The 18,226-nt window shown below is 35.2% G+C and overlaps 1 protein-coding gene across 6 annotated transcripts in view; it reads right to left on the bottom strand.

Annotated features, from left to right (window-relative positions):
• Nucleotides 1–1,154: 1,154 nt before the first annotated feature.
• Nucleotides 1,155–18,226, bottom strand: part of PCLO (piccolo presynaptic cytomatrix protein) — a 439,623-nt gene continuing 422,551 nt past the window's right edge. For all 6 annotated transcript variants that reach the window (XM_060632355.3, XM_060632351.3, XM_060632353.3 and 3 more), the window contains 3 exons: nucleotides 8,480–8,614; nucleotides 7,915–8,060; nucleotides 1,155–5,781 (listed from right to left, as the gene is read on the bottom strand). In XM_060632355.3, coding sequence (XP_060488338.3) covers nucleotides 5,641–5,781; nucleotides 7,915–8,060; nucleotides 8,480–8,614 — 422 coding nt within the window. In that variant the 3' untranslated portion in view covers nucleotides 1,155–5,640. The remainder of the gene's footprint in view (nucleotides 5,782–7,914; nucleotides 8,061–8,479; nucleotides 8,615–18,226) is intronic.

The raw sequence follows: 18,226 nt of genomic DNA on the forward strand, positions 1-18,226 counted from the left end.
AAGAATAACAGTTTCAATGAATTAAAACACACCAAATTTTGAATCACTAAATTTTACCCCTGAAATCAATATTATACTATAAGTTAACTAACTAAAATTTATTTGAAACAATAAAAAGTAAAAAAACAAAACAAAACAAAACATGTCAAATTTGTTTCAATCCGTGAGTTAGCAATGATAATAAAAATAAAAGCATAAACTTTGTGGTCATCTTTGGAGGATGATAGGGATTACTTTTTTTGAAAAAATGGTAAGCAGATAAACAAAATTGTCCAATCTTCTCTGCCTTTATCCTAACTTTCCTATACAAACTATTCTACTCAGTAATCAAATGTTGGTTGAGGGGAAATTTATCTTTTTAACAGTATTCCAAGAAGAAATGCTGATTGAAGTAGAATATCACCATTTTGTAAAATTTAATTAATGGGTCTCTTCTAGGCATTGAGCACCAGTGGCTGGAAATAGGACAAATATGAAAGACAGCCAAATACTATATACCTCTCACAGAGGAATATAATGCCAACCTTTGAGCTTGAACATGAATCAGGTCAAATCTGTAGAGCAAAAGACCAAGTTACAGGCAATAAAGGACAGAAAAACTTGTTAACCACCCTGTGAGTATGCAATCAGCAAAAACCAGATTTGGTAGAAAGACCAGATTTCTTCAAAAAGTATGACGCCCTGAAAAAAAAAAAAAAAAAAAAAGAGGTGGTGGGGGGAGAATACATAGATTAAAAGAGGCTTAGAAAACATTTAAAAAATAATATCACCCCCATTTTGTTTACTAGGCAGATGTCAGTGATAAACCAGGAATTAATTATCATAAAAATAAGGCTGGTGATTACATTTAGGGTTTGGGAGGATTTTGTGACAGGGGAGGGTTACATGGAGGACTTATGAGATGACTGGCAAAGTTTCATTTCTTGACCTGGGTGGTGGTTACAAAAGTATCTGATAGACAATAATTTATTAAGCTATATGTTTGTTTAATTCTGTTTTCTGTATCTCTGCTACGTTTAAAATTTATTTTTTAAACTCGGTGAGTGAATGTATTTATGATATAATTTTCAGAGGAAATGTTGTGAAAAGTTCTATTTCTGTAATAAAGCATCACTTTATCAAGTTGATAAACACAAGAAGTCAAAGGTGACATTTTCAATATTTATTGGTAAGGCTGAGGCAACAGCCTTTATACAGCACAATTTGCATAAGTTATCAAGATACATCTTGTATACAATCACAAAACCAAGACATATTTTTACATAGGGTAAAACTCAAGACAGATTTACAAGCATTTTTAATACAATTCTCGTATATTTCAATTCAATGTATACAACCTTTAGCCCAAGAATTTGTATTTGTTCATTAGATTTTCCAGAGAGATTTGGGTAGAACAGAAAAGAACACATTAGCAAATCACCAACATGGCATGCAACATGTAGTTAGAAACAAGACATATCTCCAAGTACTTTATTTTTTTATTTTGAAATCAATTTTATTAGATTTTTTTCTTTCAGACAAGAATGTTTTCCATTAATATCAGATGTGTTTTTGTTAGGATATTAGCACACACATTAATCAGTAGTGGGAGCACCTGAGCACATCACCGACAAATATACAGACACAATCAAACGATAATCATATTCACATGCTGAATGCCAAATGAAATTATTATTTCAACTTTGTCTATTTTACCAAATGTATAGGTATGTACAGGGTAACGATTTAAGAAAATGCTCTCAATCTACATTTCAGATAAGGAATCATTGGATTAAATGATTTTGACTTAATGGGCTTCTTTAATAATAACAACAACATGGAACATACAGAAAACATCAATGTGTCATATTCAATGAGAGTATCTGTTTCACTCATTCATTTTTTGTATTACATCAAAGGCAAGTAATTATTAAAGAGACGGCTCATGATTATTCATCGAGCTTTCCGTCACTTCCATCTCAAGCTCAACAAGAGGGCAACTCACTCTGTCACATGTAGAGTTATAAACATATATATATATATAGCTGTAGTTGGCTGCTTTGGGAATATTAGACATTATAGCAATGAAAATAAGTTTTTAAAAATATTGTTAGTTATGATTTAAATAATAAAGTAAAAAAATACTATAAACATCTTTATGATATCTTAATGAAATGAAACATTGGTCAAATCATTTCTAATAAATTGGGCACAATATAGTATATAATTTTATTTCACTTCACAGGACCACCGACCTAGTGTCACTACCACTGTTACCGCTATCATCACAACATTCCTATAGAAAGAATCGGTATCAGCTGGTTACCAGCTATAATATTCCCACAATATGACTATTTTAATGTGTGTGATCCACAAAACTAATCCCACTGATATGTTGAAAATATGCATTTATTAGTACGGTTAATTACAACATGGGCACATTAAGGAGCAAAGACCATCCCTGCTCCTTAATCTTGGAAACTGTTCTTTTCAACAGAAATGGTAAAGAAAGAGTTCAGAGTCACCAAAAGTCTTCTTAATCTTAAGTAAAAACAAGGGAAACACCAACTTCTTGCTCAAACTGTTATCTATGTCTGTAACGACCATCCTAGAAGTCCCCGTCTTTTGTAAAAATTCACTCTGTGCTTTTGCTTCTACAGCTAAAAGTTCCTTAGGATCCAATTTTAAACCAAGAAGCAACTCCAGTCTCTGACGATTCGATGAAATTGTGGGAAAAATTAAGATGCTTTTCAAAATATAGGTGTTGTACTTGGACTGATCACATATTATTTAGAAATTACAAACTCTGTCATCAGCCGGATAAAAAAAAAAGCTGATTCCAAAAAATAAAATAAAATAAAAAGTGGAAAATCATGTGCTGTGAGATATACAAAAAAGTAAAAAACACCAGGAGCCCTATTTGCAATTAAAAAAGAAATCGTTTTGTTGTAAGAAGGGTAATCATCATTCAGAAGAAATGCATTTGTTCAAGGATCAGTGTTGCATAGAATAATTCCAGCACAACTTAGGATTTTGGTCAGTGGCAAACTTGGCACACTTTGGCAGGATCTTATGCTCTCTGAAGGGGGATGCTGGTGCACAAAAAGCCATGTCATTAGCTCTCTTGATTGACCTGGCCCCGTCCGTCACTAGTTCCTCGGAACAAAGGGGCACCTGTAATGCAAAGACTCCTACTCTTTCAGGTCAAATAGCTACCAAGGGATGATCTTTGTTTTTGGTGGCACCTCATTTGTATTATTCTAAAATAAATTTGCAACTGGAATGAAGTAAAACTTACTGCTCATACATCCTCCCCTGCATACCTCTGGGTGTGAGTGGTTGCAGAAGAGGACCTAGCATGAGCTAGAGTGTCCTTTTAAGGGCAAAGAGCAGAACCTTTTTGTGTCAGAAAGAGATCTTCCTGAATCCTTCTCTTCCCCAATTATGAATGATGATTATAAGCTCCCTAAAGTGCTATCTTCTGCCGGCGATATCCATAGCAACCATCAGCAGATCTAGCTGTCTCTAAAAATAAAATCCTAGCAATATCGAATCTTCAGCAATCCCCTCCCCTGCGTGCTCGTTTTAAAGCAGTATCAATTGGTAAATGACACTGCGATATCAGGGAGGGGAGGGGAAAAAAATACAGGGAAGAAAAGTGACTGTTAGCTTTCTTAGACTGGGGAAGAGTGAATTTCTATTTCTTTATGAATATAATAAAGATAGCCTGGCATTTATTAGAAATTGTTTTCTTTTTAATGTTTTACATTAAATCAATTCCTCTCAAATTTCAAGTATGTTTTTCTTTAAAAAATGAGAAAATTCAACATCCAACCAGTATATTTGGGGATGATTTCTCTAAACCCGTGGAAATCCCACCTTTGAATAAAGAAGCAGCTTTTAAAACTCAGAACAGTCTGAGAACCAATTCATTTTGGGGTAGGATAAGATTAGTAGGTTCATTTCATTTATAATAACTCGATTTGCAAATCATTTTGATTTAATTCTTCACCTTCTCGCAGGTTCAACACCAGGTTATATTTTTAAGAAAAAAATAGTTTTGGAGCTAATATACTACTTTTATCCAAGTCAATGCTGACCATTGGTATGGAGGATGTTTTTGCATATAAAATTTGAGAAATAAAGAGCTGCATAACAATTATTCCTCACTTATATCTATAAAACTCTATCTGGAAATGTGCTTTCTTTTTTCTCACAGTTCACTTGGTTTGATCATCCCCACATCCCATTAGGAAAGCTAAGAATATGTAATTATATTTATCCTACAAATAAGAAACCTGGGGAAAAGTGACTTGAAGGGACATGTGCAAGGTGACACAGTCAGTGGCAGGACCAAGACAGAAGCTGGGCTTTTAATCTCAGCTGAGTGTATTTCCTGTTGGTTGATGGAGAAGAGGATGTTTCATTTTAATGACTTAGGCATTGGTTCTTTTATTCTGCATTATTAAAATAGCTCGTTATATTTTACTCTCAATATACTGTTGACTTTTCACATATTTTCCCAGTATTGACAAGCTTGATCACTGCGAAATTGTCACTAAAGGAGGAAAATGGAACACTAGAGAGAACTTAAGTTTGGTGTCATTGTACAATCAGTTAATGCGCTAAGGGAAAAAAAAGCATTATGGAAGAACAGGAAATGACACCAATTAAAGAATCGATGTCACAGATTAATATGATGTGTTTTCCAGAGGAAGAATTTATCCTCCTTCAATACATCACTCAAGAGAAAGGAAATATGTGGAATGACACATTTATTTGCACTTGCACAAAGAACAACTTATCATGCTTCCTAGAACATACCATTTTAGTCTATGTTCTTTGGTATGTTGAAAATGTAATGGTAAGTTATGGAGATTTTGATGTTTTCAACCAAGGTTCCAATATTTTTGTGGGGCAACATTCATTGTTAGCCAATCATGGCTTTATTTCTAAATAAACATAGGTCTATTTCTACTTAGTATTATCTTCACTCTACATTATTTCAAATTATACAAATGTGCTTTTACAACATGAATTCCAAAGTTGGTGCTGTTCACGCTTGTAACATTTAGACATAGAGAAAATCTAAAAGCCATCATTTCCCCATCTCCAGTACCTTTTCCTTATGAACACAACCACCTCCCTCTTAGTCTTGAACACATCCTGTAGTTGAGTCCTGTGTTGGAATCTAAACACAGTAAGTTGTCGGAGAAAATAAGATGAAGAAGAAAGATTTGTAGACGTCCGAAAATTGTGATTTGTTACGTCAGTTCTTTCCTTTCAACCAAGATTCTTTTGCATAAAGAATAAACTCTGCATTAGAAACCATATTAATAGTTGAGCATTTGCCTTTAGCTATAGGGCAACTCTGCTCAAAATCACCATTAACCTGCATTAAGTAACCAAGATAGCTCTCACTGTTTGTCTTGACAGCCACACGCAATCCTTTTTTTTTTTTTTTTTTGGTCCCTAAAACAGGAACTTCTTCATCTGAGTTTTTTACTGTGTTCCACAACAAAACATTTACAAGACTTTGTTTTTGCGTGCCATTCCTCCTTTCACGTTTACCCCCCAAAACGTGAATAGAATAGTATCCAACTGTCGTCTTGATTTGAGATCATTTAGAACAGTTTCCATACCCTGAGCAGACACATTTCTTCAATGGGTTTGAGTAGGACTGACCAAAAGTTTGTGCCAGTTGACTATTCTTTTTCTCAGATCCACTTTGTCAAGCCAGATACAGGCTTCGCCAATCAAGGTCTTTTTCATAAACTTCCCTCCGTTAGAGAAAAGTAAAATCTAGAAAAAAGAGCCAAAGTTATATATACTTGCATACATTTTTCAACCTTTTTAAAAGGACATTTGATCATCAAAGAAATAACACAGACAAGAAAGGGTAAGAGGAAGTAGCAGCTATACTTGTAAGATAACTAATCCTCAAGATATCCTCAAAAGATGTGCATAGTATTAATCAATTCACACCAGCATTTCCCAAAGGAAAAGCCACATCCAGGAGGATATGAGAATTTTAGATAAGACATGTATTAACAGCTCATTCTGACTAGGTTTATGCTTAATTGAATAGAAAATTTCTCAGAAGAAATTGATAGGTACATTTTCTAGTAGTTTATGAAATATGCACCAACATACAAAATTGTTTGAGTGCTGAGCAAATGAATAAGAGCTCACAAGGCAGAGAAAATACAACAGTAATTTTATTCAGCATTTAATTTACTGGTGATTTTACTACAGTGTGTACTTCTGAAGTGATTTCTTGTCATATGTAGAACTTATATTAATTGAAATGCCATAGGATCTCACACTCAAGACAGTTTTTTTTTCTTCCAGAGATGAGTTGAAGAAAGGTAGAGAGCGTCAGTGTTAACCATTAATCCTTGACAGTTCTCCCTTGCTTTCTTTTCAGAATCTCCTTTAGAGAATTCATCTTTATTCTTGGCTAAAACTTTACTTTTATGTTTCTGACTTCAAAATATACATTTATGATTATTTCTTCTGGGCCCTGGTTTTGGGATTGTATACGACATTGTATATCTTCACCTGGATCCTGCTTTCTTATTACATTTATCACATTTCAGACAAATGTGTAATCTTTCTCCCTCGTAGTCCTGTCTCTAACTACTTAATCTCTGTAGAAGACCCATTTGCTCACACAGACTTCAGAGCATCTTTTGCTTTTTTAAAATTTCTTTCCACTGTAATACCTTTTAATACCCTCAATGCAGCTTTAACTTTGTAATATTTCTTATATGTGTCTCTAGTGTGCCCTTCAGGGCCAGTACCACGGTTTTACTCTTCCCATATTTTTTTATCTCTTTCCTTCCACCTTGGTTTCCCTCTTTCGTTCCTTGTTCCTACATCTAATGAAGACATACTACGTACAAACACTGTATTATGTTGTAGAACAAAGAGCAATGAAAGCCAGGCCTTGCCCTAGAGGAGCAGAGAGTGGGAAAGCAGTGACCACTAGGGATATAAATGATTATGCAGCACAGATTAGGATTGGTAACCTAGTAAGATTAGCAAAATACTGTGCGAATGAGGCGTGATGAATTGCACGTAGGGTCATCAATAGAGGGCGGAGTTCATCCTGAAAGACTTGGGAATAGTGAGATGGGTGGAGAGGGATGAAGAAGACAATATTGAAGGGAAGAAAAATATGAGCAAACCGTTGGAGGCTTAACCTGATTTGAAAAGATTGTGGTGTGGCTGGAGTATAGAGTGTGTTGTAAAGTATACAAAGAGATGAAATTAAACCAACACTCTTAGAGTTCGCGTGAGAGGACTATGGATGAGTCAGGATGTAGATGAATCACTGAAGGCTTTGATGTAACCTGCCGGCCAGTGTTTCTGTCTGTCTGTCTGTCTACCTACCTACCTGCCTATTCTTAATTCAAGTATACTTAACATTCATTATATTAATTTCAGGTGTACAACATAAGGATTCAGCGATGCTATACGCTGCTCAGTGCTCATCACAGTAAGTATACTCTCAATTGCCTTCACATTTTCACTCACCCCCGGGGCCCTCTTACCCAGTGTTTTTAAAAGATGCCTCTGCCAGCAGCACGATGAAGTGAATTAAGAGGGGAAGATACTGATGGCAAGGAGGCCAGCTACACTGCTAAAATGATCTGAGTAATAAAGATGAAAACTCAAAGAGGATTAGTGGCTGTGAGCATGGAAATAAATCTATATAAAATAAACTGAGTAAACAGAATAGAGAAGAATCGGTAGCTAACTGGATGGGTGAGTGAGCTGCAGACTTATTAAAGGCCCCTGGAAAGAAACCTCTAAGACTGAATTAACTTGTAAAATGTCACACACGATATGATCGGTATACACATATTAAATAATTGAATGGAAAATAAATACCGTATGCACAAAAAGAGTAACTGCATAGTATACAGTTACCTGAAGAGAATGCCCAGCAGGACTGAGGCTGAATCTAAAAGTTTCATTGAATGAAGGCTCTCTATCATGTCTGCAAACTCTCGTTTTTTTCTTGATCACTTTCTTCTGGGTAGAGATGTTCATCACATATATTTTTACATATAAGTCTGAAAAGAAGAATTCAGCTTGTAAAATGTCCATTACTGATACAATTTTCTATTGAAAGAATTATAATTGTACACTGGGAGTTATCCTATATTTTAAACAAAGCCAGCAGAACGTGCTCAATTTGTTTCAGACAACATAAAGTGATTAAAAGACACACCGATTTTCTTAGCAATTTGAATGTGTTTTCCCATTGTATGATAAACACATTACTCTGTTTCTGTGTTGAGAAAAATTATCTAAAAATTAGTAGAATATCAACGTGTTCTATATAAGAGAGGTTAATCCTTATTTCACATTTTTTTTCAGATATATTCAGTATACAGCCCCAATTTTACTTTGAATTTTCCAGATTATTTAGGACATATTTGTACAGAACTCCTAGATATTTTATACTTCTCATTATCATAAAATTAGATACCTGGTAAGTGATCAGGAGACTTAAATTTGTAGGTGATATTTCTGCATTGGAGAATCTCAACTATCAGTTGTTCACCATCTGTCTTCATTTCCTTCTTCAGTGCAATCTTGATTTCTCCCATTACCTGAGTTTTGACTGGAAAAAGTTAAGAAAAATGGTAAGGAATATGAAATGACATCTATTCAATGTTTCATTCAATAATTCATGCATACATTCATTTACTGAGTGTTTATCAAGCGCTGAACACTTTATTGTATCCTGTGGATACACAGATGAATAAAACACAGTCCAAGCCCTTAAGGAGTGACAGATTTCTTGGGGAGACCAATAAATTCCACACTTACAACAAAGTGTGCTAAGTATGATGACAGGCTAGTAAAAAGGGAGGTATGGAGGAAATGCAAGTAGGTGTTACTCAGCTGTAGATTATTAGGCCAAAAGAGGAAAGAGATGAGACTATAATAAGACACACATACATAAAATCAATAGAATTCAGGGGCACGTGGGTGGCTCATTCAGTTAAGGGTCTGACTTTAGGTTTTGGCTCAGGTCATGGTCACAACGTTTCATGGGTTCTGTGGGTTCGAGACCTGCATGGGGCTCTTGCCGACAGCTGGGAGTCTGCTTCAGATTCTCTCTCCCTTTCTCTCTATGCCCTTACCCCGCTCATGTTGTCTCTCTCTCTCAAAATAAACAAATAACTTGAAAATTTTTTTTAAATAATAGAATTCTAATATAATTTATAGGAAATAAATCATACGAAATACAAGAAGTTGTTTGCTAACAATTGCTCGTTACAAGGCTTTCTCAAGAACACTTGCTACCATAACTGTCATTGTATGTTATTTATACTTTCTTCCTATTTCTTTTATGGAAGACATAGCTAAGAAGAACTCATGTAGTGACGACATTACACAAAGGAAAATACAATGCGTGGTTTAAATGAATCCAATGTATTTCTTTCAAGTGTTATCTTGGATCCTTGTATTACTGAAGAAGCCATTCATGATCACTCATGATTCTTTAATGATTCACCCTTTCCTCTGTCAATTCATACATTTATCCACTTATTTAGTCACTGACAAGTACTTTATTTCCCACACTACCCTATGATAAACACTCTGTTAGGAAGAATGGAGCCAAACATGCATGCTTATTGGTTTTATGATTTTTTCCACCTGTTGGGAAGAAAGTGTTAATGGATTATTTTCATCAATAAGTACATAATTAGAAAAAAAAACCCAACAAGTTTATAAAATATGAGAGCATGATTCCAAGAGAGCCTGAGGAAGTCTGCTTGAGCTGAAACCAGGACAAGAAAGAATTAACCAGCTGAAATGGATTCAGAACATTCTACGGAGAAGGAACAGTGTGTTCACAAAAGGGAACATCATGGGACTGAGGAACTAAATAAATGTCCTTGTGGTTATGACATATTGTTAATTGGCGCCTTGTTAAGAATTTGGTTTTTATCTTTAGAACAATAGGAACCTGTTGAAGGTTTTTTAAGTTTGGATGTAGATCACTTGTTCTCAAACATCTTGGTTTCACACATCGTTATAGTCTTAAAAATAAAATGGGAGTTCCTTAGGGTGCCTGGGTGGCTCAGTCGGTTAAGCGTCCAACTGTGGCTCAGGTCATGGTCTCATCGCTTGCGAGTTCAAGCCGCATGTGGGGCTCTGTGCTGATGCTCAGAGACCAGAGCCTGCTTGAAATTCTGAGTCTCCCTCTCTCTCTCTGCCCCTCCCCCACTCACGCACTCACACTCTCTTTCTCTCTCTCTCAAAAATAAAATAAAAACATTAAAAAAAATTTAAATGGGAGTTCCTCAAAGAACCATTGTATGTATTACAGCTATCAATATTAGAAATTTTAAATTTCTGGGGCGCCTGGGTGGCGCAGTCGGTTAAGCGTCCGACTTCAGCCAGGTCACGATCTCGCGGTCCGTGAGTTCGAGCCCCGCGTCAGGCTCTGGGCTGATGGCTCGGAGCCTGGAGCCTGTTTCCGATCCTGTGTCTCCCTCTCTCTCTGCCCCTCCCCCGTTCATGCTCTGTCTCCCTCTGTCCCAAAAATAAATAAAAAACATTGAAAAAAAAATTTAAAAAAAAAAAAGAAATTTTAAATTTCTAACTAAAATGCAAAATTGGATATTTAAAATTGGATATCACTTAAAATGATAATATACTTACAATATTTTAATGGAAAATCACCATATTTCCCAAAATAAAAAATACATAGTGAGGAATGCTGTTTCACATTTTTCCAAATTTCATTACTGTTTTGCTTAATAAAGGAAAGCTGGATTCCCATGCCTGTTTCTATATTACATCCAACTCAATAAGTTGTTTTAGTTGAAATATATGAAGAAAGCCCACTCTCATACAAATAGTTGGAAAAGGGAGGAATATTTTAATATCCTCTTTGGATAATGTTAATCTTTGATGCTACGTTAAAACTTGACAAGTGGCAATTTCTTAAATAAGACAAGGGATAATTTCTGAAATCATATCAAGGAACTTTCTGAACTGTTACTTTAAAATACACCAGTCTATCTTGCATTTTGAATGGATCTTTTAACTATGCCTGATTTGATAACCTCATATTGCTCATTTTGGAAAACACTGGTTCACTGAGCTATGAAGGTCTTGTTGACACTTTTCATAAAATATTTGAAGCACACATGTTAATATCATCACCAATATCGTCAAGAAGTTCTCTGAAATTGAGAAACTTCCAAGCTCAGGAATGCAGATGCAAGTTTTTCAAAGTTCTATTTTTTATTTAAAAGCTGAATTTTATAATTGACGACTACTGTCACTTGTTTTTCTTAAAGTGACAAGCTCATTTTGTAAATTTTTCAGAATAAGTGGCATGTGTCTATGAGTTATTCTTTCTAGTAGAAATTACATTGCATATTTAAAAGGGCTAGTTGAGCTTGCAATGCAAAAAAAAATGCACAGACTTCCTCAAGTCAATGGTCATAATTAGACATGCAGCACAAATGCTTTAGATGTATTTCCCATGTGATCACACAGATTTAGAAAGGCATGTACTTTCTAATACATAATTTTAGTATATTAAATTATAATATTTTAGTATATTTAAAAATAATTTTGACCTCATGGATACACTTGAATAAAGTACAGAACACAGGACATAGTTGAGTCAACTTTGAGGGGAAGTTAGAGTAACAAAAGCATTTGTGCAAAATTGTACAAATACTGGATTATAGTTATTCAATCCTTTTGATTGAATTTTGTCATATTTTGGGGATATGCTGTTTTGATTTATTTCTTTCCTGGATCAATTGCCTGATCAAGTTAATTTACATTTTTGTCCAGATGTATGCAGACATGTAGAAAAATATCTATCAATACCAATAACTAAGGTGCAAAAATACAGAAAATCATCCTCTATACTGAAACATAAATCTTCTAGATATAGTTACATCATAATAATTTAGCAACCAATGACTATCGATACTTCCGAGTAGTTAGATGTTAGCTTTGCCCTCAAGAAACTCAAGAAAATAAGACTCAAGGCAGGGGTTTTACATACAGCTGGAATGTCTTTTGAGTGTCAAGCCTACAGTTTTAAGCATAAAAGAACTCAAGAATTCTACACAAAGATTGATTCTCTGAGAAATACAAGGGGAGTGCATTTCGTTAAACCAAAGAGAAAACTAGAGAAACTTCAGTGCAATCAATGACGGTGAGTATTTAATGTATTTAATTATGGGGCTAAGGATAAAGCAGGAGTGAGGGCACAGGTGCGTGGAAGAACAGCATTTGTTATGTATTCCAAGAGTAGTAAGAATACAACAAAAAATGGATGGATGGGGAAGGAGAAAACGCAGAAAGTGAAATGAGACTTTTAACTTTTGTATAGGCAATAGGTAGGTAACAAAGGGTGCAATTAAAAATTGACAAACCACATAGTAAGTGTTGAGGTAAGAAGAGCAAGAATTATAAATGGTGTATGTAAAAAGAAAATCATTAAAGATATGAATCCTTCTTAATTACAGAAGAAATTTTTACAAATCAAAGACACCAAATGGAAGAAGAAATACAACAAATATACACAACAATTATAAAACAAAATGCAGAGCTGCAAACACATCTACCATATCAGTAAATACAAACAGGTTTAGCTAGTCTTTTTAATTTAATTTATTTTTTATTTATTCATTTTTTTTTTTATTTTAGAGAGAGAGAGTGCACGAGTGGGGGAGAGGGGCAGAGGGCAAAAGAAACAGAATCCCAAGCAGCATTCACACTCAGCGTGGAGCCCAATGCTGGACTCAATCCCAGGACCCTGGGATCAGACCTGAGCTGAAATCAAGAGTCACACATTCAATCGATTGAGCCACCCAGGCGCCCCTAGTGCCCTATTTTTAAATGACTTTCAGACTGGCTCATAAAGCAAAGCTTACCTTTATGTTAAAGTGTAGTTTTGTTTCTAACAGTCAAAAATACATAAATTATAAGCATGTCAGGTATATGGAAACAATAAGAGAGTAGGGGCTGAACTCTTATTATCAGACAATAAGTTTTATAAAATGAAACTATTATAAACATTAATCACACACAAAAAGGCTTCAATTAAGTAATTCTTGGGGGAATGGCAAAATATAATGAGAAAATACAAAAGTTCTGAAAAATAATGATAATGGAAATACCGTAAGTATCAGAATCTAAGAAAGTTACAGTAATGATGAGAGGAAAATCAATAGTCTTAAATGCCTATATCATTTAAAGCATTTATAAAAAACACATATGCATTAATATTCTATCAAAAATTTTAATACAAGTGATTTAAACTTCCAACTCTAAAAGTTAGAAAAAGAACAAAGTGAAACAAAAGAAACTACAAAGAAGGAAAGAATAGAGATATACACTAAAATTAAAGAGATAAAGAATAGAAAAATAGATGAAATTAATGACTCAAAATTCTGATACTCTGAATAGTATCAACAAAACAAAAAACAATAGTGAATTTACTCAGTGATGTGTGGTCTCAACATTCTTATTCAGAAATCACCTCTGGCCTCTTAACCATGACACTACTCTCCTCTCGGTGACTTGCTATAAACATTTACAGTCATGAATATACCCTAATACTATCAGGTCATATTCTGTTTACACATTCATGACAGATAGAAACCGAAAACATCATCTAATATATTTCTTCGAACTTCCAAGCAAGCATCCAATTCTGGTTACTTAACCATTTTAAGGAAGCATAAATAAGCCCATTCAAATCATTCTGTTTTATATTAAAAAAAAACAAACAACTTCACAGGCAAGTAATTTTCAATATAAAAATGAGAAAATAGGACAGATCTTAGAAATTCTTTTCTTTAATATCTAGAGAAATTAGGTGAAAAAAAGTAAAATTAGAAAAAGTGTTAACAAATAGTAACTGAACAAGGAATAGGCTACAGTCTCCCGCTGGCAACCCCCAAAAAGTTCCGTGTAGGAATGGAAAGGGGGATTCTGGGAAAGCACAGTTTAGCAGGATTCCTGGGCACAAAAATCTTGTATCACAAAATCTTGCTGGGAAAAGAGTTGACAAAACCCTGAGTATTACCACCAAATCCCCATCACAGAGAAGAGGATGGACAACGAGAATACGCAGCCCCAGAAAAGTCACACTAAACCTTTGAGAGTGGAAACCCTGGATCATCACTAAAAAGATCTGAGAGTTTCGGTGCGATCGGGAAAAATGGCCAAGGCTCCCCATTTCCGGGAGCTCCAAGATGAAGCAGGTGAAAGACCCAAAGCAGAGACTATCTTCCCCTGGAAATAAGACATATCTTGGCTTGCTACAGTGAATGCTGGCCAAAAAACATTTAATGAAATTTCAAAAGAGAGGGGAAAATCTCGCCAAGCAGGCCAGCAAATCTATGTGTAAAACAGCTCTATTTCTTTCCTCCAAAGCCGTACAGAAGTGGAAAGAACACCGTCTCAAACCCACACCTGGAATGGAGGGGGAAAAAGAGGATTAAACCAAGGTAAGGAGGAATTCCGGGAAAACTCACTCCTACTACTCGAAGCCAATAAAAGCTGTGGACAGAACTGATCACACTAACAAGCGGGATGGAATAAAATAGGACAAATCTTCTGGGACAAATTCACTTTTATAGGTCATATTCCTCTTTTGCAGCCCTTAAAACCCCACGTGCTAAGAACGTGATATTTGTTCTTTCCCACCTTCTTCCATGGGGAAAAAAGCGGGGAATTAAGCTTGCTAATTACAGTTCTCAAATCATCATGTTGCCTGTTTCTTTCTTGGAAGGTTAAATTCACATGCTTCACAGTGTGGTACTTGTGAAGTTCTTGATAATTTTCTCCTGTTCGAAGACTGTTCCAGCTTGCTCTTTAATGTCTCTATTAAAGGAAGAAAGGGACATGCCTGCTGAGATTGTGTTAATTGTGAGTCACCACTGTCAATCATGTCTGCCCTTTCCTAGGTTCAGAGTGCCTCTGTCACCTGGAGCAGACGGCGGATGGTGACAGAAACCTCTTAGTCCAGGTCTACTGTCTCCACAAGGGGGCAGCTCCAGATCTAACATTGATCCTGCTCTGGACAAGATATTTATCCTGCAGTAGGATACATAACCACAATTTAAGAATAGAAAGAAGGGGGGAAAAGAATAGAAAAAAGAGGAAGGGATGAAGGGATGTTGAGGGGAATTTCAAAAATGAGGTGACAAAAGATGCCGATTATAGCACGCAAGTACAAATGTTCCATTTTAAAACTATTAATGAATTAGAAACACCATGAATAAAATTGAATAAGACAGAAATCAGTATTATTGACATAGAGGGAAGAAAGGATGATATAGAAAGGAAAATGGAAGATAAAGAAGGTAGAGAACAATGATAGGTATGTCCAACTGAGAAATACGATCCAATATAACTGATTTTCCAGAAAAAGTAAGTTTAAGAGTTTAGAAAATAGCATCTATTTAAAATATACAGGTATTTACTTGAAGTAACAGAAGGGTAAATCTGTGGATCAAAAGAACACCCTGTATTCCTGGAAATACTGATTGCTTGATACATTGATATATCCCATTTAAACTACTTCAAGGATATAGAAAACATTTTTAAAGGAGACAAGGGAAAAAATAAGTCCCCTGAAAGAGGACATTAGTGTATAAAAAAAAATAAAAATAAAAATAGCCTTGTGAAAATATTTAAAAGGCTGTGGCAGAAGATATAGAGGATATAGTAATGGAGGAAGAAAGAAAGAAAGAAAGAAAGAAAGAAGAAAGGAAAGGAAAGGAAAAGAGGGAGGAAGGAAGGAAGGAGGGGTGCCTGGGTGACTCAGTCGATTGAGCATCTGACTTCCATTCATGTCATGATCTCGTGGTTTGTGAGTTCAAGCCCTGCATGGGGTTCTGTTCTGACAGCTCAGAGCCTGGAGCCTGCTTCCGATTCTGTGTGTGTCTCTCTCTGCTCCTCCCCCGTTTGTGCTCTTTCTCCCTCAAAAATAAATAAACACTTTATTATTTTTTATATGAAATTTATTGTCAAATTGGTTTCCATACAACACCCAGTGCTCATCCCAACAAATAAACACTTTAAAAAAATTAAAAAGAAAGGAAAAAAGAAAGGAAGGAAGGAAGAAGGAAAGAAGGGTGGGAGGGAGGGAGGAAGGAAGGAAGAGGGAGGAAGGAGGGAAGAAAAAAGGTTACAGATGAAATTGAGGAGGAAAAGTGGAAGTAAGTGGAGGAGTGCTAATTTCCTTTAGGCAGACTTAAAATTGAAAATTGAAATATAGTACTAAAAATCATAATTGCTGAGGCTCCGGGTTGGCTCAGTCAGTTAAGCACCTGACTCTTGCTTTTGATTCAGGTCATGATCTCACTGGTCATGAGGTCAAGCCTAATGTGAGGCTCTGAACTTGGCTGTGGAGCCTACTTAGGATTCTCTTTCTCCCTCTCCCTATGCCTCTCCCCAGCTCGCGCTCTCCACACTCAAAATCATAATAGCTCAACCTTGTAATATTTTCAATTTTGTTTCTTAAACTTAGTGAGAGCATTTATAAATGAATATGGCTAAAATATTTATTGAAATTAGACAATTCCTTTGTTTTTACCATGATATAGTCTCTTCATTAAATTAAAAAACACTATAATCATGACCATGAATAATTTAATTGTTTTTAACAAAACTGTGTGCATCCCTCTATCTCTTTAGCTAAAGTGCTCCAACTAAGTATAACTGTCAAATTGACTTATTTTTGTCTCCCACAGCTTTCTTTTTTCACACTCTCTGGTGCTTTATTCTCCATTAAAATATGCAGCGCTCTTCTTACTCCTTTTACTCAGAAAAAGTTTACATTTATACATATTTTATCTGTGAAAAACATGTGTGTGTCATATCTACATGCACATATTTATACACATGCTATTTGTACACCTCCGTCTGATTTATAGCTTAGAGAAGTGCACCTTAAGAAAACATTACCATTAACAGAACACGGTAATTATTTCACAAGAAGTAAGGTTGGTATAATCTCTATTTTACAGGTGAGAAACTAGTGGCTTTGGTATTTGAAATAACTTGCTAAATGGCTAAATGGCCCAGGTAGAACTTTAATCTAGATCTTCTGATTTTAAGTCCAGAGCTCTCTTTCTCTTATGAAAACCTTATATTTTCTTATGAATATTATTTTTGCACTGATTGTGAAGAGCGCTGAGTAATGTATAGAATTGTGGAATCATTGCACTGTGCACCTGAAACCAATATAACACTATGTTAATTATACCTCTAAATAAACAAATGAATAAATAAAATAATATCCTTTCAAATAAAAATTTAAAAAAATATTTAATTAAACATTTTTTTTAATGTTAGAAAGCTTAGAAGTTAGAAAACAGGTTTCCCTGATACCCTGAGAGGAAACTATTTGGAAAACAGCAAGCAATTCTGGGTTGTTGATTTAGGGTTCTATTTGCCCATCTCACTATTGGCATGATAAGCAGGTTTTTAGTCTCCACACTCAACATAGGGCTTAAACTCATGACTCTTAAATCAGGAATCACATGCTCTACCGACTGAGCCGGCCAGGCACCCCACACTCCGGTTGTTGAAACCTAGCCAGAAGTTATTGTCTGTATATACACATCACATCAATTATGCAGCTCATTTATATTAAACAACAAAATGGCAACCAATATTTCCTGAAATATTCATAATTGTATGAGATCCTTTATGGGAATTATTTAAACTACAAAATAGTTTAAAAAGTGACCATGGATTGAGAAAATATTTTTTTAACATTACTCATATCTGAAATACTGAACTGCACATAGTGTAAGTTGAGGTTTACTCTTTTTCAGAATTCTAAGAAATCTATTGCAATCTGAGCAGCTTTTGCCCATGAGAGACCATTTTAGGCAACTTTTCTTTAGAGGCGTTGTTTAATTAACTGAAAGTGAATAAAACGAGGAAAAGAAAAGAAGGAAAAAATGTAAGAGGAAAGTTTGTGTAAAGAAAAAAGCATAGAGTGAATAAAATTCTCATCAACACTTAGGTTTCTTTGTGTTTGTAAATTTCCATTAGTAAATATTACTGGTACTGGCTAATGAAGTCTGAATTAGTGTTAAGTATGATGTATATTTAGCCCTGAGAGTCTATCACCTCATAATTCGTCACTTAGCTCCTACCACTCACTTCAAATCTAAGCAAAGTCTAATGTGGAATTAAGGGTGAAGATTCAAAACCAGGAATTCTG

The sequence above is a fragment of the Panthera onca genome, chromosome A2, assembly GCF_046562875.1.
Source record: "Panthera onca isolate mPanOnc1 chromosome A2, mPanOnc1 haplotype 2, whole genome shotgun sequence".
NCBI classification, from domain to species: domain Eukaryota; kingdom Metazoa; phylum Chordata; class Mammalia; order Carnivora; family Felidae; genus Panthera; species Panthera onca.